The sequence below is a fragment of the Strix uralensis genome, chromosome 22, assembly GCF_047716275.1.
Source record: "Strix uralensis isolate ZFMK-TIS-50842 chromosome 22, bStrUra1, whole genome shotgun sequence".
NCBI classification, from domain to species: domain Eukaryota; kingdom Metazoa; phylum Chordata; class Aves; order Strigiformes; family Strigidae; genus Strix; species Strix uralensis.
This window is the reverse complement of record NC_133993.1, coordinates 9,454,896-9,473,035: the sequence shown is the minus strand read 5'-3', so window position 1 is coordinate 9,473,035 and position 18,140 is coordinate 9,454,896. Positions and strand designations below refer to the sequence as shown.

The window sequence follows — 18,140 nt, the reverse complement described above, 5'->3', positions numbered from 1 at the left end:
ACCCAGCGAATGGTCAACGCACGTTTTGTGCAAGAAGCTTCAGGAGGAATTGCGAGTCCTACAGACAAACCTCCTTCACATCTCCTCCTCTTGAAAAGTTCCAAAGGCTCCCAACTTCCTTCCATTAGAACACGTCTCTCTCCAAACGCAAAAGTTTACACGACTTTTGCTTTGCAGCCTTAATTAAAGGCCTTTAAAGGTCCCTTCCACCCCAAACTATTCTACAATTCTGTTCTAGGACTCTTAACCTCATCTCACACTTTCCCTTCCAACAGCAGCATTGCAGAGGGCAATATGCACACTGCCCACTTCTGGCTGTGGCAAAAAAGAAATCCTCCACGATTTCTTCATCTCTTACACCTTGAGTGCATCTTGGGTTGATATCCGAGTCATTTTAATAAGGGAACAGCACTGGAAACAGATCAAGGATTGGGGATAAACCACAAAGTGACCCATTCACAGGTAACAAAGGGTTGGTCTATAGGCATTAGTGGCAAGAATCCAGTGTGTAAAAATCCAATCAATTTGTTTCCTCATTAAAAGCTTTCATGAAGAAAATGATTTAACACAAACATTCAAGCTACTGACACAGATTAATTAGCAAACAACAACAGAATTCTGATTAGGGCCATAATATTTATTTGTTTGCTTTGGACAAAAAAAATAAAAAATGTGCACAGACAGAAGAAACTTTCCTGGGAGAATGGGCTCAGTGATAAATAACAGTTGTATTATATTGGAAAGAGCCACACCACTGTGCTTTGTAGCAAGAAAGGGCTGCAAATTTCTCTGGGCCTTTGGTCGCTCTTGGCAGTGGTCCCCCATTTTTACAACGAGCTCTTTCCTATCCATCCTGCAGCAGCTACATCTTATCTCTCAAGCCCAGAGAAGTGACACCACCTGCCCAAGGTCAGCAGAACCGTAACAGCACCCCCATCCTTTTGTCTCCAGTCAGCATTAACTGTTCCTCCACATTTGCTTTGAGAATCCAAACATTATTCAATATTATTCAACATTCGATGTGAGAAACGTCTCTTCCCTGGGCTCAGCCTCTGCTCTGCGAGAGGGACCTGTGTTCTCCCGACCCCCCAAGTCCAGCATCCCTCAGAGTTGAAATACTTTTGTCTCCTGAACAGACAACGCCTGCGAGACAAGGACAGCAAAATCACTTCTTGTTTTGTGAACTTTTGTCTCTTGTGCTTGAGAGACTGTCCTAATCTCCCCTGAACATGTTTTAGTGATAACATTTACTGCACCAGGACCAAAATGATTTTCTGTCACTTCTAATTCCAGTTCAATAAAAGTATAAGAGCTTTGTTTCTAACCTCTGTCATTTTTAATACAGTAAAATGGTTTAAAAAAAATGTAAAATTGAGTTCCATTTCCTACTGGACCAGCAAGCCCATGTTAGCTTCACCCTGATCAAATTTAAGGTGGGGGGGAAATACCAAAAAGATGCTTTGCTTTTTCTTTTTTTTTTTAGCATAAGGAAACAGTCAAAAATTCTAATCTCATCAGATCAGGATGTGTCTTTAATCTCATGCTTTGATCATTTTCACTCTGGAAAGGCTTAAGCAGAGAATGAAAGTTTAAAATTTAATCGGGAGTGGGGGGAAGATGGTCTTGTTCTTTAGGGAAGATGAAAGAGTAATGATCTAATTCCTTCATCTGCCACCGACTGCATGAAAATCTTGAATAAATTACTTATCTTGAGAGTTTAAGAGGCACCCACATACGATGCCACGGTATTTTCAGTATGTTCAGTTATAGGATTTCTTTCTTCCCCCCGATGTTTTGTACATGTCTGAGAGGGTGGGGGAAGGGATGACTTTCAGCATCTGTTTCCCCCAATGCTTCCTGCAGGTAACTTCAACCTCAGTTAATCAGCGAGTTATGTTTTCACCATTTTCAGAGACGGCCAGAATATTCTTTTTCTGTTCCTGCATTACCCAAGAAACACAATTATTTGGGCAAAATGCCCATTTTTACCCCAATAACCTAGGTAGCAAATAGGGCTAGTTCAAGTGTATCTATAGCCCTAAGTCACATGCGTGCTTACAGATTCAGAAGAAAGCAGAGGAGGAGGAACTCAGCTGGCAGAAGCAGGTTAGTCAGCTTGGGCCATTCTCCAACGTACAGAGCTTGAGGCCAATTCTGATTTTTGTTCCCAATTAAGACAGTACTGACAAGCACGTTATGCTTTTAACACTGTGGGTAACAGGCAGTTACACAACGTTTCATTCTCTAGCTTTGCTGGAGGTTTACCCTGAAAGTTATAGTTCAATAATTTCTCACGGCGAATAATTATAAGAAAAAGTAATTGCTCCATACACATCCCCCCTTGAGCCAGACAGTATAAGTCAGAAACCAGAACCTGCGTCTTTATTTTGGAGGTTATTTTCCTTGGGATCAGTTTGACATTTTCACCCTTAATAAACAATTCTTAGATCTCACAAACCCTGAGAGTAAAAGCTTCTCATTCATTTCTTTAACCGGAAAGTTTGGGAATAGGTGATATATTTGGTTATATCTTAACTGTTCCTGTTAAGCACTTGATTTAAAAAGCTCCCATCCACCAGCTGCGGGTGGAATCCCCCAAGAAGAGAAGCAGTTAAGGCAAAGCATAGAAAAGTTTTCAACCAAATAGGAAGGTCCAATTTACATCAGACCTTAAGAAAGTGGAGGGAGACAAGGAACACTCTTGTCAAATCATTAACTAAGCTTCAGCAAAACGAACTCAAAGGAATCTATCGAGATTTTTGATGCAATAAAGTGAGGAACTAACCCAAAAATATCTGATTTCCATTACAAAGCCAGAGAACGAGTGTTGCACTGCCAATAGTGTAACAAAAGACATCCTATAAGCATTTCCTCCACAGGGTTTGCAACGAACCACCCACCTCTCTCACCTCATCGGTGCATTTTTCAGGCCAGACAGGAAGAAGCCACAGATTTGTTCTGTTCAACACACAAACTGTTTCTCATGATCGTATAGCCTTTGAAGTTAAGCACTCAACAAGCAAACATCAGAGGGGCTCGCTTTTCTGGAAATGTTTATGTTCTTTGCTCCTGAAAAACATACAGATCCCAGTTCTAATTCATCAGCCTCCTAATAGCAATGTTTCCAGCCGGACCAAATCAAATCTGCAACTCAACTGTGTTAGCAGACCTCAAAGGGTGAATTACCATGAGAAAGAGTAGAAGAAAATGCTGTTGTCACACTGAAAGGGGAAACTGAGTCACAGAGCAGGCGGGTTTGTCAGAAAGCCTTGTTCCCAATGGGAACCCACTGTCCCTACAGTCTTGAGCCAGAACTAACAGTCTGTAAGGACCAGAGCCTTCTGCTGGCTCCCACAGAGCCAGGACTTGGTCTTCAGAAGTGAAAGATGCTTCCAGGACACACCAGGACCTTGATCACAGATCTTATGCTTGTACTGATTTATAGCAGAAGCAAGATTGGAAGCAACCCAAGACTATCAGTTAGGCACTTGTGAGGCTTGAAAATAAGTTCTGCAAATCCTACCCTTCCCAGCTGTGCTATGATGGATTCACCTTCAAGAGAGGAGAGTTTGGTTTCCATAGCTCTCTTACTCAAATGCAGTCACCTGAGGACAGTGATGCTTCCAGGTCTGACCAAGCAGGACTGCCAGTAAAGAAGTTACTTCAGCACTCTTATCACCTCAGCAGCAGTGTTTAAGCCAGGAAAACCCAGAAATATCCCCTCTTGTTCCAAAAGGAAGGACAGAATAAGCCCTGAAATACGCAAGGATGAAATTCCCCCCGGGTCAGTATTATTCCTGCTGCACTAGATCAGAGTCATAGAATGGTTTGGGTGGGAAGGGACCTTAAAGATCATCCAGTCCCACCCCCCTGCCACAGGCAGGGACACCTTCCACTAGCCCAGGTTGCCTAAAGCCCCGTCCAACCTGGCCTTGAACCCTCCCAGGGAGGGGGCAGCCACAGCTCCTCTGGGCAACCTGTGCCGGGGCCTCCCCACCCTCACAGAGAAGAATTTCTTCCTTAGATCTAATCTAAATCTCCCCTCTTTCAGTTTAAACCTGTTACACCTCATCCTATCCCTACACCCCCTGATCAAGAGTCCCTCCCCCCTTTCCTGTAGCCCCTTTCAGTCCTGGGAGGCCGCTCTAAGGTCTCCCCGGAGCCTTCTCTTCTCCAGCTGAACCCCCCCAACTCTCTCAGCCTGTCCTCACAGGGGGGTGCTCCAGCCCCCCGAGCATCTTCGTGGCCTCCTCTGGCCCCGCTCGAGCAGGTCCGTGTCCATGGGGACACGTGGGTCTGTGTCTGGGTGCCCCCAGAGCTGGACCCAGCACTGCAAGGGGGTCTCCTGAGAGCAGAGGGGGATAATCCCCCCCTCACCCTGCTGCCGACACTGCTCTGGATGCAGCCCAGCACACAGTTGGGCTTTGATTTGCCCTTTGGTATGAGCGCAGGAGTTGTGTTTTCTTGGAGCACCAAGATAATTTGGTTTTATTCCTACATTTCCAACCTTTACACAAAACTCAAGCATCAGATCTACCCCAGGCCTCTAGTTCTCTGTTTCATGGGGGGGGGTGAGTCACAAATTCCATCAGCGCACAGAAATCCAGGAAAATACGTGATTAACACACCCCCTCCTCCCATCCACAATTTGAGTTTCTGAGCAGCATCCACTGCTCACAGCAAATCCCAGAGCTGAAGGAGTCTAACCAGATCCATTTGGGGCTAGAAGCAAAAATTGTTGTCTGAAATCTTATGGTCTGTGTTATGCAGGGGGTCAACCTTGATGGTTATAATGGTCTCTTTGCAGCTCTAAAGTCTGTAAAAGTCTAAACCCCACTTTCCTCTCAGACTCAATTTCAGCAGGAACCATAAAATAAAGTCAGGTTTCAATCAAATTTCCTGTATTTTCCTGTCCAATTAAGAACACTAATATCACCACAGATGTTATTAAATTAGATATTTCAAGACAGTCTAATTTGTTCGGTGCACAGCATTCATTGGTTTTTAATGCTGGCAAAAAAAAAAATTTAAATCAATGCTGTACAAGATTTCAAGCAGAAAAAAGGATGAAAATGGGATTGGGGAGCTCACCATTAGCAAAGTCGGTTACAAACCACTTCAAATGCATTTCTCGGTTAAATGTTACAGAAGCAGCAGCAGCAGCTATGCAAAGACTCTGGTTACACAATTTCAATCATTTACAGTCCTCAGGTTTCAGTTTAACAATGCATTCACAAGGAAATGGATGGGGAAACAGGGGTAATTTTATCAGCTGGAATGGAAAATGATGCAAATTACTGAAAGGAGACGAACCCAGAAGGCACCAAACTGCATTACTGGCAGAGTGAATGGCCACATTCTCCCCAGGTATAAAAGCAGGTAGAATATGATAACAGCTGAATTGAATTTGTGCCCCTGCCATGCCATGTATTAACACAGGAGAATTCCTTCCTCAGCACTCCCCAAAAGAAGGGGGGAGCGGAGAAAAAAAAATCCCCTACCAAGATTACAAAATAAATTGGGAACATCCTAACAGAAACTTTACCAGACTTTAAAAAGAAATAATCACCACAGTCAGTATTAAACTTGACTGTTGAAAACTAAAGGAATGCCTGTGCTCACACACACCCAGGCGCAGATGTACTGGTGCAGGGTGGTGAGAGGCTTCAGATCTCCATTAACACCAGCTGGTCCAGCACACACTTGTGTCCCCACCCTGGGCAGGACCCCATCCCCTCTGTACGAAGGAAAAAAAAAAAAAACACAACTTGAGGAGCTCATTTTTAGGATAGAAAATGCAAATCCCAAAACCGCTAAGTAGTTCTGAAGTGACAGGGACTCGCTTTTATTTTTTGCAGAACAAATCTGTATTTAATGGCCAAAGTAAGTGTGAATGAAATCCTGCTCAGCAAGATCGTTTCCTTGCTGAGCAAATAAATTTCAGCTCTCTGAAGAACATGAAGGAGGAGAACAGCACTTCGCCTAATTAAGGACAATGTGGTGGGGCTATAGTCCAGCCCTGGCATTAATGTGCTGAGCTCAATTATCTGCCCATCAGGTCACACTCTTAAATTCCTTTTTATCTCTGTATCACATGTTATTCAGCATAATGAGTTTAATATCAGTAGGAATTACAGGCAGTGCATTTACACTAATGAAGCAAAATTACCCTGAAATTGCATTTTCTTTAATTTCAATCTTAAAACTTTAAAATAAGGTTGAAAATTGAAGTAATAAATGTAGTTAATACAGTTAGGAGGTTATTAAAACAGGCCAAACACACTGCTTTAGACAAAATTTTGGATGTATTTTCATTAATGAATCTTTTACAATCCTACTGTAATACCTTGCCACAGAAAGGATTGAGTTCAACCCAATAATGAGGCTGAAGTTCCCCTGGTGTTGAAGCCTCTACACCTGTAAACCAATAAAAACCAGTAGCTTATTGGTTTGTGACAGCCTGCATGAACCACACGCTACAACAGCTCGCTGAGATTTGTAGCACAACCTCAAGGATGCCCAAACCAGAGGCAGTCATGCTGTGTTGTCTTTACCCTTACACTTCCATTTGGGGTCAAACCATCCTGTTTCAGCTCAAGTAGCAAGTGCAGGATTTCTTATTGACATTAACACTGTTGGGGCCAGAAGTGGCAAAGCACCCAGCAGGAACTGGGTGATGGTGTTACCCAAGTTTGCTCCCCAAAAATAAGTATTTCTGCAACTCTGATTGAAACAGAGTATGGAAACACACACCCCGGCACTGGGAGCATCTCTGACCCCCTCTGTATTTTGCACTAAGGGTGAGCAATTTCTAAGCTCAGAGGCTGTATTTAATTTTTCTGAACTTCAGTGTTATGAACAAGGCTCGGGGTGGCAGAGCCCAGGCTCTGGTTGAAGAGGCAGGACAGCCATGGTGTTTCACTACAGAATTAGACATTTAAACCTCACCCCGGACTTAGAGACCTAAATCACTTGACCAGGCAAGGACCACACATCTGCTGTCCAGGCTGGGAGTCCAAACACGCTGCCAGCCACAGCACTCTTGCATCTGTGACGCTGCACACAGATATCAGCGTGAAACACGGAAATTGTGGAGGTCTGAGAAAGACCTTGACTTCTGCAGGCTCTCCTTAGCAGGCCAGGACATCACCTGGAGATGTCCAATATGTGAGAAGTTTCACTGCAGAGTTGAAAGACCACATGCAGTTTTCCTCACTGATAGCACAGTATTAGCGTTGGGAATATTGCCATAAACTTTAAGGAGCGTTAGACGAGGCAGTAAGATGAGGTTTGGCGCTCGTTATCCAGGGGTGAAGAGCCTGGTCTACGCTGGAGCTCCTGCTGCTGGTAGGAATGTCAGAAAACAGGCCTGTGTATTAGTTCTGAGTAGCAGGACTGGGCCTCTGGTTACGCCATTGGTTTCGTCACAGCGGAGCAAATTAAAGGTAGTTTCTGTGTCTATTTTGGATTTCCTAGTGGGTGTATGTGAGAAACTCAACATTAATTAAACCCCTTTCTCTTCATTTCTGCTTTGATATACAGCAGATCTGCCTCGCTCTCCTTTTAGCACTATTACATTTCACCTCAGGGGGAAAAAAAAAATACTAAGAATTTGTTTCCATCAATGCAAACTTGCCTTCCAACAGGGAGTTTAAATGACTAGCTGACTCCAAGGAGATGAAGGAACTATTTATCTCCATATTTTTAAATAAATCCCATTCTCCCCATCTCACCCCCTGCCATTGTAACTGCTCTAGAAATGTCGAAATGCTGAGGTGAGGTCATTTAACAGCAAGAAGACTTTTTTTTTGGTTACTGATCTTGCCAAAGGACAAGAATGGGCTTGTGTTCCTGAGCGGAGTCATGTATCCGATTCATCCCAGGTGTCGGACATCTGCTGCTAGCTCTGCAGCCGGCTTTGTTAGGACACAAGAAACAGCAGTGATGTTCCCAAGAAACAACTTGAAACAAACCCTCAGCACCAACGGAACTAAAACAGAAGCAACTGACAACCTTCGGGGTTTCTGGGAGACAAGCAAAACTGTCTCGGCACCACATCCTCCCCCTACCCTCCCCCAAACCAAAGCTGCTTTTTAAGCAAGTTTTACCCAATACAAACACTTTGTTTTTCTGTTCAGGAGTGGAGCAGAGTCTCCAGCCTACAGTCAGGACACAGGTAACTGTACATGCTACTGTGCTGTGAGATCCTCATCCCTCACACAGATAATTCCTGGGGACTGAGGCTCCGGTTGTGTTCTGTGGCTTGTTTTCCTGGATGCCATGCAAAGCAATCAGGGAAAGCAATTAAAAAAAAAAGATGCTATCAACAAAGCCAAAGAGATTATTAGGAAAAAAAATGCCAGGCCAGGATTTACTTATAAGGTATTAGAAAGTGGGATAGGATCTGAGTTAGTAAGGAGAGGAAAAAAAAAAGAGAGAAAGAAAAGAGAACTGTTTCAACACAACAGTGCACTTTAAATAACCAAATGAATTCTGAAAGTAAAACGGTACAGGGACTCATAACTCAGCCGTATGGTGACAGCCTCCCCACAGCCACCGCCTGCAACGCCTCTGACACGGCTCCTCGAGCAAAAATACCCCAGACTGCCTTGGAAAAAATTATAACCTGCAAACACAATCCACTCCCTACCTACCGCACTTCTTGCGGCGAGACGGGAACAATATATCCTCACAGGTAGCACATGTAGACATAAAACCCAACCACTTGTTCACATTATAGTCATCAGCAAACCTCCTGGTGGGGGAATGTTATGAGGCCACGGGGAGAGCAGCGATATAAAGACCTGACGGCCAAGTTACAGGAACAGTTATTGAGACTGGCTCAGGATAATCATACTAGATGAAGCTCTTCCCTTTCAGAGACGCATGTGTCTCTCCCCAGTAGTTGAGCAGTTTACTTATGTCCATTATGAACCCAAATAACGAAACCCTACACGCCGTGTTGTGTTTCACCCCGCAGAGGTGAAACACGGAGAGCAGGGCTGCTCGGGGGAGGCAGGCGCTTCCTGACGACGACGGCGGATGATTTCCTGAACACCCGCCACAAAAGCCACAGGAAGCTCCCCAAAGAGACAAACCCGCGCCTCATCCCCAAGAGCAAGACCTGCTTAGATCCTTTCAAATAAAAAGATACAGTCATCGTTACAGTAATCTCCCACCACAAATCATTGCATTAATGGCTCAGGTCAGAGCACGGACATTTGTATACTGTTCTTCTCACCCTTTCCAAATGCCACCAGGCAATAAAGCACAAATAGGAAGTCACCAGTGCCCTGTAGTCTTTGCTCAAAGGTCTCACTTTCCCCTCCAGAAATCCCTGCAATTTATTTCAATAAACAACAGGATGGAGGCCCATGTCTTAACCGGAGCATGCAGGAGGAATTTGCAGATCACCTCTCCTCCTGACACAAAGGCTGCTTCATCAAATCTCCTACTTTGAGAGACTTTGTTCTAAAAGGTTTATCCTAAATTGTATTCTTTGGCTGAGAAAGAGCTAAGGACCAAGGTTGAGTTCTGCATCACAGCATCAGTGTTTACCCCAGGACCCTAAAGGCAGCTCTTTCTTGAGCAAGTCACCAAAACCACACAGAACCTCTGGGAAGCCAGAGGTCCACAGGACAATGGTCACAGCAGCACTTTTTTCCTGCTGCTCAAGCACTGTCCACAACAGCACGCAGACAGACCACTTACTTCCAGAAGCAAGATCAGTATTTCCAAGTTTGCCAAGTGCCTCACACATTTATCAAGTTCCAGGCGATTTTTAACTCATTAAATCAGACCTAGAGTTGGATTATATGAAGATAAAGAGTTGTCGCTTTTAAAGTTGCATGTTCTCAGGACAGTTTTAAAAACGCTTGAGTTGATGACTGAATACTTCAGGTTCAGAATTGTGCTTACTTAACTCTCTCCATCCAAGATCAACACCTGCCAATGAGTGGGAATTTTTCAGAGAAACCATGCTAATCTGTTACAAACATCGAATCAAGCCCTTTCTTCTACAATATTACAGGACACTGCCACACACACACCATTCTTCCATTAGATATGCTGCAGCCCCATTTTCCAAAGGCTTCCATCTTCTGCATTCAGCTTGTTTCAATTATTCAGGGCAACCCAGGCTGATAATTACACAGTCCCGAATTGCTGAGTAAAACTGATGCTTAATTAGCCAGCAGGAAAGATCGATTAAGATACAGCAGGGCATCTTGCAAAGTTCTTCAGTGGGACTGCGGGGAATAGAGTCTGGCTGTGCCCTTCCGAAGGATAAAATTCTCCACTTCTCAGGGACTCGACAGCAGTTTTATTTAAACTGGATGCTTAGATCAGTCAGCCACCCTGAGTTTTATTGTCAGGTCTTAACGTCAAGTGACACAACTCATATCTTATAACTAGAGCATTAACAGCAAGCTCTGGATCACGTTTCTAGCCAAAAATATAATGCAGCCGAGGCTGAAAGTTTTATGTAAGCCTCCAGCAACCTGTTTTCTATTTACGTTCCTCGATTTTCCCCTGGCACAGCAGAGCAACCTTTGTTTGCTTCACTCACTTATCCAAATGATGCAGCTCATGTTCTCATGCAGGATTTGAACAGTCCTGAGGACATGAGATTTCTGAACCTGGGTCAGACTTGAGCTTTAATTCAAGAAGTCCTCTTCATTCCTTTTTACTGTATCAAGGTCCAGGCAATACATATCTGAGTTCAGGAGCCACTTGTGAAATAGATACCTTCAGCATGAAGCCAGCAGCATGAATCTTTGCTCACTGTATTGATTTATCCACAAGCTTAAGTATCAAGTGATGAATTTTTTCCACAAAATGCTCTCTAGCACAAGGAAGAACAGGACAGGATCAGAGATCCACATGTAAAGAGCTGTACGGATGCAGCCCAGAGCATAGTTTTTTAGTTTGCAATGCAAAACAAATTCCAAACAAATGACGATTTGGCAGACAAGAATAAAACTGGTTAAATAGGTGAGTGTATAAACCAGCGTGCAGAGCACTCTCACATTATACCAAGCTCTGAATGGCCACTAACTTCTAAAGTCCGGGTCAATGTCCAGCTAAATACAGCATGTGGTACCCCAAGGCGTGACACTAGTCTGAAGCATTTTCATTAGAGTAATGCAGACAACACAAACCTGGCTTTGACTTGCTGGAAGCCAAAGAGAATTGCATCCCTCTGCTCCCTTGCTTTAGCACTCAAGTTCTCATTCTGCAGTCCGTCCGCCAGGTAGCCTTCAGCATCTGGGAAAGAGAATTACAGGTTAAAACTCACAGGCAGAGATACCCATCCTTGGCTAAGAAACCTGGACCTGGCTGTGCACTGGGACATCCTCGAGGCAGCGTACCAAGCAGTTTGATCTAGGACACAAGTCAGCTTGAAGACTTAATTTGGAGAAGTTAAGACATTGAAGTGATTGCGGATAGAAGAGGATCTAAATATTGCGTGAGATTACAGAGCTTCTCTCTAATTGCAATGGTGTAAGACAAGCAACTGCGAGGAAACCACCAAGCAGAAGGAAGGGGAAGGTGGAGTAAAATGTGGATAAGTCTGTTGGACCAAGTGCAATTCCACCTGCCTCTTTGCTGCCTCAAACCCTAAAGATCTGCTGCTGTGAAAGGCTTTTGGCATTAAGGACACAGAAGTGGTCATCCCATTCAGAGCAGGAGCCAAAGCAGTTCTAAAGTGCCAGTGCAAGATACTCACTGACACTTCAAGGAAACCCTAACTGTGGTTTTCACAAGAATGATCTTCATAAAGGACAAGAACTGAAAAACAGGTTGGTTGTGCACTAGCCTACGTGTACTTGTATCACAACATGAGTTCTCCTGCAAGGTGGTCGCTGAAATACTACACCCTGTGCTTGCTCAACAGAGGCAGCTAGAAAGAAGTAAATACGGTATTCTCTCACCTGGAAACCACATCTATATGCAGAAATTTAACTTGAACTGGAAAAGGATTAAGTGTCTTGTATTTGCATAAATATTTATGTTCTTTACAGAAACCTTAAAAATATCACAGAAAACAAAACAGTTCTAATCACACCTGCTCTGTATAGGAGAATATCACCCTTGCACTTCAGCATTACTGCTAGTTTCCCCTAGCAGAGAAAAGATTGGCTTCAAACCTATGGTGTTGTACATCCACAGGCCTCTCCAACCTTTAACTCACACCCCATACTGTGACACTAGTGTCAGTTTAATATCCTGCTTGCAAGACTTTCAGCTCCTTATGCTTCAGCTGCCAGTACAACAGCCAGCACTGTTTAGCACACCCCAGGAATCTGCACAGCTCCTTAAAAACAGCTCCTCCACCTGCAAGCACATCTCAAGATCAAAATGCCACAAGAGAAATTAATACCTTTTTCTGTTAAAGTCATGAGCCCTCATTTCTTTTTGTTGCCTGCTCATGAGACACTCAAGACAGGCTTAGAGCTTGGGGCGGGGGGGGGGGGGGGAGTGTGTGGAGGAAAAAAAAACACACACAAAAAGGAGCTCAAAGCAAAGAGCATAAGGAAAGATATGGAGGGGAACAAGGCTGATGCTTGGGCATCCCCCAGGGCCCTCTTCCCACCTCCTCTTCAGAGTGACAGAACCAGGGAGATGCAACTCTCACCACAGCAGCCTGGGAAGGAGAAGTGGCTGCAGATCATAACACCTGTCTCCATAACAGTCCAGTTCTCCTTTCTGGATTTATCCAGCTGAAAGCATCAGTTCCCATGGGAGCACCTACTAATAAGCACATTTCATCCAAATGCAGACTCCTCCAGGTCCTCTCTAGCCCCTTCCTCTGTCTCCCTGCCTTTCCTCCTGCCAGGAGGGCTCCTGACCCAAAGAGGAACCGGGTCTGAGCCAGCTGTGCCACACAACCTGCAGCCCCACACCGCAGCCACCGCTTCACAGCTGAGAAACGGAGCTTAAAGCCAGAACACAGCTCCGAGGTATCGAAACATCCTAGCACAACCCCTCTGATGTGGAGATGCACAGTTGCCACATCTCAGCAGACGGGCAGTAATGCCAATCCACAGCATCGCTCTCAAACCCCCACCTACCTCCAGCAGTGGTTCTGGGAGCTCCAGGAGCACAGAGGTGTCAGGCCAAAAGGCCTATTGATATCAAGTTCACTGCTAGTAATTTAGCCCTAGGTGGCCTGCCTGGGATAAGACAAAGGCTTTGCTGGAGCAGCTGAGTGAAGCTTTTTAAATCCCAGGCCGATCTTCTAATCCTTAAACTAAGTTTCATTTTCTGTACATCTCCATGCAATTTTAATTGTACATCCAAGATACAGTACCAGCTTATGACAGCCCTAATGATGCTGAGGCTTACATCACTTACAAATTACACAGAAATTACCCAAGTACATATATCTAAGCCCAAAGGATATATCTTGCTCTGAGGAGCTTACTGCTTAAGAACAGATGAGGCTAAGGGGACAATTTATTATATACAAACCAGCATAAAAACAGCACAGTAGAAATGGGTCAGCAAGAGAAACCACGTAGAGGCTGTATTTCCACAGTGAAAGAACAAGAAAAACAAACTGCTCCCAGAACTTGTGCAAATATCAGTTGCATCTCTGTCATTTTTAAGCACAGATTAGCTCCATGAGTATGTGATTAGCTCTAATATGGTATTTACTTACTGGGATGTCAGCACAGATCAGCTGCTGGATAAGTTATAGTAGAACTAGGGTCACTTCTGCAAACCAGGCAGAGCCCCTTTCAGAGCCAGTCACTGTGTTTATAGCACCAGGAAATGAAAAAGAAAGCCTAACCATAAACTCTCAAAGTGGATCAGGAAGAGCAATATGTAAGCAGCTCTAGAGTAAATCACCCTAATGTTAGTTTTACTGCTTGTCAGTAACATTATATTCTTGATGTTTATAGATTGCTCTCTGCGATCCACTCTGAGAGTTTACAGGACTCTCCTTTTCATTTCCTGCAGCTAAAAAGGTAAGAGGGGAAAAAAAATAGTTGAGATTTCATCAAGTGTTTCAGGGGAGTTTCTAGAGGCAATTGCAGTTATCCACTTTAATCCTGCAGGAGATGCGCAGCATCATAAGAATTGTGTCACAACCACTGAAGTCCGGGTAGTAAATAACCTTTTAATGGCAGCACTAAATTCTAGGAGTTAATCAGCGCTCAATGAGCAGAGCTGAAAGGTATTAAGATGCCATGTGTATTCTCTCCATGCACATACACGCTCACTTTTTTTCTCTTTTCTACTCCTCTGCCATCAGAAGGCGGCCAGCAGAAATCCTACACTCCACATACAGAGGAATTAATCCCACAGAATCACAACATTTTAGTTATGCAAGATAACACTGAGCCAACCAGTCTGCTCGAACACTTATTTGATGCTTCACACAATCTGTCCTGCAGTTTATCACCCCAGCTGGCTGGGAAAATTAATTTTAAAAGTTTAGGACACCTATCAACACAGAGAGTGCAGGTACCTTGAGCTTCCCTGAGACTATAGTAATATATTTCCAGGATACATCCCAAGACAGCCAGGGATTTGGAAGGTTAGTTGTATCATCCCCTGTCCCACCTGTCAAAATAAAAGCCATGAACTATCACACCCAGTGCTCCTCAACTTTTCTGCGGGCTCAAGGAAAGGATGGTTTAATTGTGAAATATTTTTCAGATGTCCCTTCCTGCTTCTGCAGGGCTGAGTCAGAGAAAGCCTTGAGAATTGAAGCAATCTTCATCCATCCTCCTGCAATGGGCTGAGCGGGATGTTCTCCCCTAGGCAATGGACAATGGGGGAACTGAGAACAGTTTCCCAAATTTTCAGCTTCTAAGTCTCCACCCCAAATTTCCTGATATTTAGATTCCAGAGCTACTCATGATGCTACATCAATGTTGACTGTGGCTTAGGAGCCCTCACAAGACAGAGCATTTTATTGTTTATTTTTAAAACAGCATTGAGGCTGCTTGCTTTGCAATTAGCAGCTACCAGCTTTGTTATGCTGTGCAGGTGCAGTCACAGTCTCCCAGTGCAGCACCTGCTCTGTCCTTCCTCTTGCCCAAACTCCAGCAACAAAATGGCTTTCCAGACCTACCATCTGAAACGAAGAGGATCAAGCAAGGCAGGTGAAGGGAAGATAATCAGGCTGCCAGCCTGCCTTTGCTTCTACAAACAAAAACAGAACCCCTGGGTTTGTCAGAGATGTATCACATTTTTTAAAACCACTGTTTCAGCCTTCAGAACGAATTTGTGAAAAATAAACATGAAATACCCTTAAGCAAAAATAGCTGTAAAAGGGACCTGAGCCAGAAGTGAAACCCTGTGCAATTAACTGGCAACAAAGCGTTAATGAAACTTGGGTTGCTGATTTGCAAGGTGGAACTTAATTGTTGCAACCACAGCCACTCATAAACAGAAAATAATAAGTACTCATTAGTGCTGCAGGATTGCAATGTAGAGAGAATAGCCATATTGTGCTGGCTTTCAACCACGGCAACCTCAGAGATGTCTTACGTGATAAGAACACGTGATAACTGTGACTAGCAAGCCATTGACTACCTGCTTTTGTGCGTTATGTAAGCAGTCCTGCACTACAGACCAAACTTTAATATAAGGAAGCAGATGATATTGCCTGTACATCAGTACGTTTCCTCCTCTACTTGTGATTTTTATTTTAAATACAAGAATTCTTACAGTAACACAGTTTGCCAACACTGTAAAAGCTTAAGCTCCTTCATTTCCAGCCTGTGTAGCTAGAAACCTCCGCAGCCACTGGAAGGCCTCGAGACCTTATAGATTGTTAAGACACAGCAAGTTTGATACAGAGGTATGTGACATGCAATTAATCTCCATTCATAGCCTGCTATACCTGTCAGCAAATAAAGGCTGTGCTTTAGAAGGAGATCTGAAGCCTTCAATTAAAAACAGTCAGCTAACAAGAAAATAATCTAAGTTAAAGGAAGGTGGCAGGTGCAGAAATGAGTTGTTTACAAAAGTGTCAGCACTGAACAATAAAGTGCTGCATATCAAAAACGTGAAAGGGTGAACTCCACTGAAGCCCCCATGATTAAAAAACAGAGGAGAAAATTTACACCTACATCTGGAGGAAGACACAAAGCATTTGGAAGAAAGCTTTGACGGGCTTGGAGGCTGCACACGGTCGCTCTCTCTGACTGACAGATCCCAGGGCTGGAAGTTATCCCGCGTCTCAGCGGGGAAGGGGCGAGTGCTCTGGGCTGCCAGGAGCCATCGCAACAGGAAACAAAAGGTCACAAAGCCTTGCAGCAGCCAGGGCCAGCCCCAAACACAACTGCTCCGAGTGGGGAGCAGCAAGATGCCGACAACGCCTTCCCCACCACCCAACCCACACCTGCAGTAGCAGGATGTGCCAGTACCACATGCACGTGTTGTTCATCACGGGGCTGACAGCACTGCTCCAGCCCGCGGTGCTGCTGCAGCTTTATTTAGGGGCAGGTTGTAGTGTGGTTACCTCTACGTGGCACTTCTCTCGCCAAGCCTTTGCTTACCACACCACGGGGTCAGCAACGGCTGCAAAGGTCCGTACAGAACTTTCTTATGAAGCATATTTCAATAGAAGAGTTTAGCATGGTTTCTACTTGCCTGACCCACCACTTCAATGAGTGGAGATGTTACAGCTCACGTTTGTGAAGAAATCCATGAAAAAGAGCTTCAGAAGCCTCACACCCGCCATCTCACACACAGAAGTAAATGCTATCAGCTCTCAACACAGCTCATTCACTCCAAAGCAGAGACCTCAGGAGGTCACATTCAAAGTACCAAGCAGGATGGGGCTCGAAGCCAGCACTGCTCTCTCAGCTGTACCCCCATTTTCAGGGGGGTTGAAGCTTTCCTGAGGATGCAGCCCCAACCAAACAAGCTTGCTCACCACATCTCCAGCACGACATACAACACCTGCGTAACCTCTAAAGCCAGGAGACACCAACTATCACAGCCACAACAAAAGCCTTGTGAGAGGGCTCACTGTAACACACAAGCTTCTTGTATCCTCTCCCTTGTCTCACCCTAGTGATGCTCACCAGTGGAGCCTCAATACTTAACAGAAAGCACTCAGTGGGGACATCTTCTGACCACCCCAGAAGAAATCCCTCAATCTTACATACACTCTCTTTCCCTTACACAGGCTCTGGAACCACCAAAGAGCTTCCCCACCCCTAATGCAGGCATGGACCCACCTGCCAACTCCGGAACAACAGGAGAACAGCCCCCAAAACACCAGGGCAGGCAGCCACATCCCCTGCACTCTCACTGGGTTTAGAGACAGGGAAGGCTTACATAAAGCTCAAAACCATCAGCCTTAGAGAAGTAGCTCCCACCATCCTTCCACTCATCTCTCTGGCTCAGCACAGTGAGGTGCAAAAAGCTTTTCAACTTCATCCCCTGCAACCACAACAGATTTCTCCCACGAAGCAGAAGATGAGCAAGGAGGAATTTGTGATTACCTTCCAGGAGCCTCTGAATCTCCTCTGGGATCATGATACCTGCCACCTTCCTTTCCACAAGAGTCAAACCTGCTGCTACTGCTCCTGTCCCTCGGGGGCAGGGAGGAAGAAAGCAAGGAGGGCGGAGACACCCCAAAAGAGGTAGGAGGAACCACTGAGCTCTGCTCAGATACCTCCTCCTCCTCCAGCTCCAGCCAGCTCAATCTATCGCCTTGTAGGCAACCAAGATGCCCAGCTCCTCTGGACACTGAGCACCTCCACACTCCTGAGAGCCCAAGCTCTAGCCAACAAGCTATAAAATATCTGACCCCACCCCAGAAACAGCCCAGCTGAACCTGGGCTCCTGCATCAGCATTTTAATCAGGTGGCACTTAGGCATGAGCCTTCTTCATTATCACCCAACTCAGGGCACCTGCTGCCAGAGCAGACCCCTGAGCTCTGCCTGGCCATTGATTTCACCTCCTGTGCCTGTTCCTAGCACAAGGGGAGTTGGGGATTGGATTTGTTCCAGGCAAAGGCAGGCTCCCTTCTCTAATGTGCAGGGGAAGGGAATGGTGCTTGGCTGTTCTGCAATAAAACTTCCCCTCTTCCTGCATCCTGCATAGGAAGGGGGCTAGATTGTAATAGCCATTCATATTTCTATGTCTTGCCCAGAGAAATAACAGGGTT

General features: G+C 44.9%; 1 protein-coding gene across 2 annotated transcripts in view; it reads right to left on the bottom strand.

The window, feature by feature from the left end:
* SKAP1 (src kinase associated phosphoprotein 1) overlaps positions 1–17,561 on the bottom strand; it is a 156,056-nt gene extending 138,495 nt beyond the window's left edge. The window contains exons 1-2 of one of the 2 annotated variants that reach the window (XM_074892335.1): positions 17,472–17,561; positions 11,160–11,265 (exon numbers count right to left, since the gene is read on the bottom strand). In XM_074892335.1, coding sequence (XP_074748436.1) covers positions 11,160–11,265; positions 17,472–17,505 — 140 coding nt within the window. In that variant the 5' untranslated portion in view covers positions 17,506–17,561. The remainder of the gene's footprint in view (positions 1–11,159; positions 11,266–17,471) is intronic. The other variant, XM_074892336.1, reaches the window with a different exon arrangement.
* Between the last annotated feature and the right edge of the window lie 579 nt (positions 17,562–18,140).